The 6,499-nt window shown below is 34.6% G+C and overlaps 1 protein-coding gene across 1 annotated transcript; it reads left to right on the plus strand.

The window, feature by feature from the left end:
• Positions 1-879: 879 nt before the first annotated feature.
• On the plus strand, positions 880-5,170 carry LOC110898278 (R-linalool synthase QH1, chloroplastic). Its single transcript, XM_022145042.2, has 7 exons — positions 880-1,146; positions 1,402-1,675; positions 1,883-2,255; positions 2,876-3,094; positions 3,203-3,341; positions 3,430-3,678; positions 4,665-5,170. The coding sequence occupies exons 1-7, from the start codon at positions 916-918 to the stop codon at positions 4,962-4,964; spliced, it is 1,785 nt and encodes a 594-aa protein (XP_022000734.1). The 5' UTR covers positions 880-915; the 3' UTR covers positions 4,965-5,170.
• Positions 5,171-6,499: the final 1,329 nt, after the last annotated feature.

Genomic DNA, 6,499 nt, shown 5'->3' on the forward strand with positions numbered 1-6,499 from the left:
GGGTTGTTTGGGTTGAATGGATTCATGATTGTATAAAAAATGGGAGTGTTTTTTATAAAAATGGATGAGAATAGGAGAAGAATGGGAGAAATGGATGAGAATGGTATAAAAAATAGATGAGGTTGATATATATTTAAAGTGAAAAAGTAATTTTTTTAATTAAAAGTAGCCGTTAGTAACGACTATATTTTTGAAATTTGGACCGTCGACTTCGTCTGTGAGGAGCCGGTCTAGCCGGGACGGGATGAGGGGGGCGGTGTGGGGGACCGGCGCCGGGCCTAAGCCGACCCCCATACCGCTTAGTCTAATAATTTCACCACACAACTTAATTACCAGAATAAATAAAATAAAAATATGGATGTCTTTAGTCTTTAGTATCTATCTACAAATATTGTTAGGAGGTGTTTGGTTCGCGGAATGATTTGGAATTGGAATCGGAATTTGTATAGGAAATAGAATTTGAAGGAATTGGATTTGGAATTTAAACATTCCAATTGGAATTGGAATCTCAATTCCATTTTTTATGTGTTTGGTTGTCAAATGAATTGGAATCCCTCACCCGGCACCCACAACCCCCGGTTTGGGTCAAAACGGTACGGGTGGAAACGGTACGAGTCAAAACGGTCCACGTCTAAAATGTTTGGATCGAAACGGTTCGCGTCGAAACGGTTCGATTCGAAAGGGTACGGGTTGAAACGGTTCGCGTCAAAACGGTACGGGTCAAAACGGTCCGGTGTAAAATTTCGGATCGTTTTTATTTATATTAATAATAGACATGTGATAATTGGTCTATGAAACTTACTGTTTCCGACGAGTAACGTTTACATCTTCCTCTATATATACACACATTCATAGTAACAACAACTCAAACAAATCTTATACCGGTTTATTACTTTTTAGCATATTTCCTTCAAGATGGCTTCAATATGCTCTATTTCTTGTTCAATTCTCCATTACAAAAATCATCATGATAGATGTAGACAATTTGACATTGGGAGGCCACTACATTCATCACAATCCACATCAAAGAAGCGTATCACTGCGAAGGTCGTAAAAACGGTTGAACCCGTCCCTAGACGATCAGCAAACTATGCGCCATCGTTATGGTCGTTTGATGATATTCAATCACTTTCTAGTGAATACACAGTATGATTGCAATTTTAATTCCATTTATACTAATTTCTAGTAGTATATAATGTACACTCAATGGCGGATATACCTTACAACATGGGGTAGCCCCCACTACCCCTTGACACTCCGGCAGTAGTGTATTTTTTTTTTTTTAGAAATTTAACGTTTTTATTTTATTTTGCTGCCCCTATAAAAAAAATTAAGGTTGCCTCTATAATTATTTTCTAAATCCGCCATTGCGAACACTTGTACTAATATTCAACCATCTAGGGAGAAGATTACAATGCAAGAGCAAATACTTTGAAGGATGGGGTGAGGATGATAATACGCAAAGTGGGAGGTCCATTGAGTACGCTAGAGTTGATTGATGATTTGCAGAGACTCGGAATATCTTATCACTTTGAAGATGAAATACGAAATCTATTGGATGTGATTTACAACAATTACTTCAAAACTCATGACAAGTGGAACACAATGGATTTGAACCTTAAAGCCCTAGGATTTCGACTACTGAGACAACATGGTTATAACCAGGTTCCTCAAGGTACAAAATTATATATGATTCAGGAATTTATATTCACAAAGAACATACTTGAAGATTTAGCATGATGCAAAAGAAAAAAAAAAATAGAAACTGCCAACTAATATAAGTTATATACATTTGTATTGATTGTTTTTTCGTGCATGAAGTTTGGTTGATGTTAATAAAACAGATTAAAGTAATATTTATTAAACTTTGCTCTACATTTAGACATATTTCACAACTTTAAGGACAAGACTCAAAATCTTAAGCCACACTCGCTCGAGGATATGATGGTAATGTTGAATTTGTACGAGGCTTCTTATCATTCATTTGAGGATGAAAGCATACTGGACGATGTTAGTGACTTCACAGCAAATTATCTCAAAGAAAATCAAAACAAGATGGATGAGAGTATATCATCATTAGTAAGCCATGCTTTGGAGCTTCCACTGCACTGGAGAGTGCCAAGAATAGAGTCTAAGTGGTTTATCGACGTATACGAGAAAAGAAGTGACATGAATCCCACATTGTTGGAGCTTGCAAAATTGGATTTTAATATGGTTCAGGCTGTTCATATTGAAGATCTAAAACAGGCATCAAGGTATGTATCACTTCTATATCATGTGCGCCAAATATATATATATTTTTGGATTGACAATATATAATAACAAAGTAGCAAGGAGCTAGAATCAAACTATTTAGTTACTAGTTATTGCTAAGGGTTGGTGGTTGTTAATAATAATATATGCCTTTAAAAAAAACTTATTATTTATGTATATACATCTACCTAGCGATGACTTATAACTGTATCAAAAATATAAACCCTACCTTGGAGTCCCAATTTTCTTGATTATACAATAAAACCGTACATTATTTTTCGATTATTTGAATACGGTTATGCAATTTTTTGTCTGTCAACATATTAGAAATTGTTAGGATTAGCACTTAGTGTCATTTATCGTTGTGATTTATTTTATATTTCACAAATTGGATTTCAATAGGTGATTTACGTTAAATATTGTTTAATTTTCAGTTTTGACAAGTAGAGCAAATAATCACTATATATACTTAGAAATTTCTGCTTTTCATTAAAACCCACTCCAACTATAACTGTCTCTATTTTAGGGACCGTATACAATACATGTATTATCATATTTTTCACGTGTTAAGATCATCACAAATAGATTAAGCCAACCCTCACACATACTATATATATTTTAGGTGGTGGAGAAATTTAAAATGGGCTAGGGAGCTTAGCTTTATTCGAGACAGCTTAGTGCCGAGTTTTCTGTGGACGGTTGGTTTTGGTTACCTACCGCACTATAGCATTGGAAGGAGTTCATTAGTCAGGTGTGTTGCCATGGTCACCGCTATAGATGATATTTATGACGTGTATGGTACTTTGGATGAACTTCAACGATTTACCAACGTGATAGACAGGTACACCATAATGTACTTAGAACTCATGTTTATCAAGCTGGTACATTTGTGTTCGTGTTCATTCGAATCATATAGCTTATGAGAACTGATTAAAAATCTAATCGGCAGATGGGATATCGATGCGATTGAGGAACTCCCGGATTACATGAAGATAGGTTTCCACGGATTCTACAACACGATTAATGAGATCTCGTATGACACATTAAGAAACACAGGGATCCTCATCCTCCCGTACCTTAAGAAAGCAGTAACTAAACTATCTTTGATGTTGAACTATAATAATGTTATGTCAGATCTATTATCTATAACTTTTTTTTGGAACGGTAATATTGTAGTGGGCAGATCTATGCAAGGCCTACCTAGTAGAAGCAAGGTGGTACTATAGTGGGTATAAACCAACACTCCAAGAGTACTTGGATAATGGTTATGTGTCAATATCTGGTCCCGTAGTACTCATGCATGCTAAATTTGCAACATCGGTTGGTGCAACCCAAGAAATCTTGCAACGCATGGAAGAATTCGAGAAAATAGATCGCTACTCGTCACTAGTCTTACGACTGGCTGATGACTTGGGGACATCCACGGTATGCATTTTTTTATTAACTGGTGGGAGTTACCACGTGGTGCGCTATACGCGCCGGGGATTTGGTTGAAAGCGGTATACCGGTACGATACCAACACTTGATATAGCAATCAACACATGGTTTACATTAATTAAAATTATACATACAAATGTTAATATCGATGTTGTTCAAAAGGTAATGATTCATCATACTAAAAAGTCAAGAAAACAACAAAGCCGAATGCTGGTAGTGGTATGGTTAAGATGATATCAATTTGGTTCATCGAGGTAAAAAAATAGTTATATTCACACCGTTCGATTTTAAACAAAACTTTTAATTACCAAAACATTGATAAGATAAACACACCACAATTGTTTATTTTGGATTTTATAACGCGTTACATCAAATTATTAGAATGACAGAAAAGTGAAAATGACGTTACTTTAAATAAAAATGCTAAATTATTAGAATGACAGAAAAGGGAAAATGACGTTACTTTGCGCAACTCGATTTTGCACAAATTTTATATTGGCATCTTTATAGTAATAATAAGCATGTCGTAGCGACATAATCAAAACTTTACAAAACAACCTGAAAATTTATAAAAATAAAAAATGTTTAAATTAATTATAATAAAAAAAACAAAAACTATTCTATTTTGTCGTTTTTTCTTTCTGAGTTTTATATGGCAATATCATACTCGTTGGAAAAATAAACAAACACTAGATTTTATGGTGTATTTAAAAAAAAACCGTTTAACGTATGAAAAAGTTGCTGATGTTTAAAAATAGGGTGTATGTGCCGAGAAATGACAAGATTACTCTTATACCATTCCACCCATTTTCCAGATTTATGTATGTGTCATTCTCCTATGTCTTCCTACCCTTTCAATGATTTTGGTCCTTTTTATCATATCCATACCCTATGTATATGTGTGTGTGTGTTTGTGTGTCTATGTATGTATCTATATACACACACATACTTACAATTTCTCTTATGTTTTTAAGGATGAACTAGCAAGAGGAGACATTCCAAAATCAATCCAGTGTTACATGCACGAGAGTGGTGCAACAGAAGAAGAAGCTAGAAAGTACATCAAAGAAATGATTCGGGACACATGGAAGAAACTTAACAAAGAACGAACACGTGCCAATTCTCAGTTTTCACGAGAGTACGTCGAATATGCATCAAACATGGCTAGAATGGCACAATTCATGTATGGAGAAGGAGATGGGCATGGTCGTCCCGATATAACGAAATCTCACCTATCATCATTGCTTTTTAATGCAATCGAAGGGACAAAATAGTCAAGAGTGTGTATCTCGCATTGGAGGTGAAACTTATTTATTAAATACGTATCCGAGTAACTTATATTTTTTAGGGAGTTGAATAATTGTCCTTGTATTTTCATTGTATTTTTATGCGGTCCAAGTATATTAAGTCTACTGAATTTGCTTAGCTTGCAAACTACTTTTCTCTTATGTTACTTGAAGCTTATGTCTAATCTTCCCAATTGCTATCCTCGGTAAGACACTAGAAAGTAAATAAAAAAGTTAAAATGTACTACAAAACGAATAAGTATCACCGACAACCCAATTTGTCGAGAAAGGCTTATACACGTAGAAATCCCTTAGTCATACTCGTCATGAATCAACGCAGGTTGTCCTTGCATTTTTATGCCGTTCAAGTATACTAAGTCTGTTGAAGTTATTTAACTTGTAAACTATTTTGTCTTATGTTAGTTAAAGCTTATGTCTAATCTTCCAGATTGCTATCCTCAGTACGAAACTAGAAAGTGAATAAAAAAGATAATAATGTACTATAAAACGAATGAGTATCACCGACAACCCAATTTGTCGAGGAAGGCTTGTACACGCGGAAATCCCTGAGTCATACTTGTCACGAATACAAACTTTTTAGGTATGAAATTACAAACGTGTTTTAAAATCAGATTGAAAGTTGAAAAGCATTATATATATATATAGAATTGCGCTAAAATAAGAACCACCTCGAGTTATAAGAACCGCGAGAACCACACCATCCGGGTCGCCGTTTACCATGATTTTTTTTTACAACTAGATGTGTGTATTATAAACACAGCCTTAAAAAAAATTTTAAACGCCGCGGCCAAGAGGGTAGTTTTTTACACCACAAGTTTGGTGTAAAAAAAAAGAAAAAAGAAAAAAAAATAAAAACACCAAACTTGTGGTGTAAAAAACTACCCCCTCGGCCGCGGCGTTTAAATTTTTTTTTACGGCTGTGTTTATAATACACACATCTAGTTGTAAAAAAAATCATGGTAAACGGCGACCCGGATGGTGTGGTTCTCGCGGTTCTTAGAACTCGGGGTGGTTCTCATTCTAGCAGCCCCCTATATATATATATATATATATATATATATATATATATATATATATATATATATGGTAAGGTTCATGCGGGAATCACCTTTATTGTGAGAACCGCGAGAACCAATGTGAACACAACCAAAAATACCTAAAAAAACCTAACCCCAACCCCCCCCCCCCCCCCCCGCCCACAAAAAAAACTTAACCTCCCCACCCACCCACCAAAACCTAAACCCCTATCCCCCACCTCCAAAGCTAAAATGCTAAAAACTAAAACCCCAAAAAACCGAAAAAAGTAAAAAAAAAAATCAAAAAACACACAAAAAATGTTTTTTTTAATACTTTTTACATTAAAATCGCTACTTTTAGTAGCCAAAAAAAAATTTAAAAAAAAATTTTGGCTACTAAAAGTAGCGTTTTTTTATAAAAAATATTTAAAAAAAATTCTTTGTTTTTTTTTAGCTATTTTTAGGTATTTTTGGTTGTGTTCACAT

This window comes from Helianthus annuus, chromosome 13 (assembly GCF_002127325.2).
Source record: "Helianthus annuus cultivar XRQ/B chromosome 13, HanXRQr2.0-SUNRISE, whole genome shotgun sequence".
In the NCBI taxonomy this organism is placed as follows: domain Eukaryota; kingdom Viridiplantae; phylum Streptophyta; class Magnoliopsida; order Asterales; family Asteraceae; genus Helianthus; species Helianthus annuus.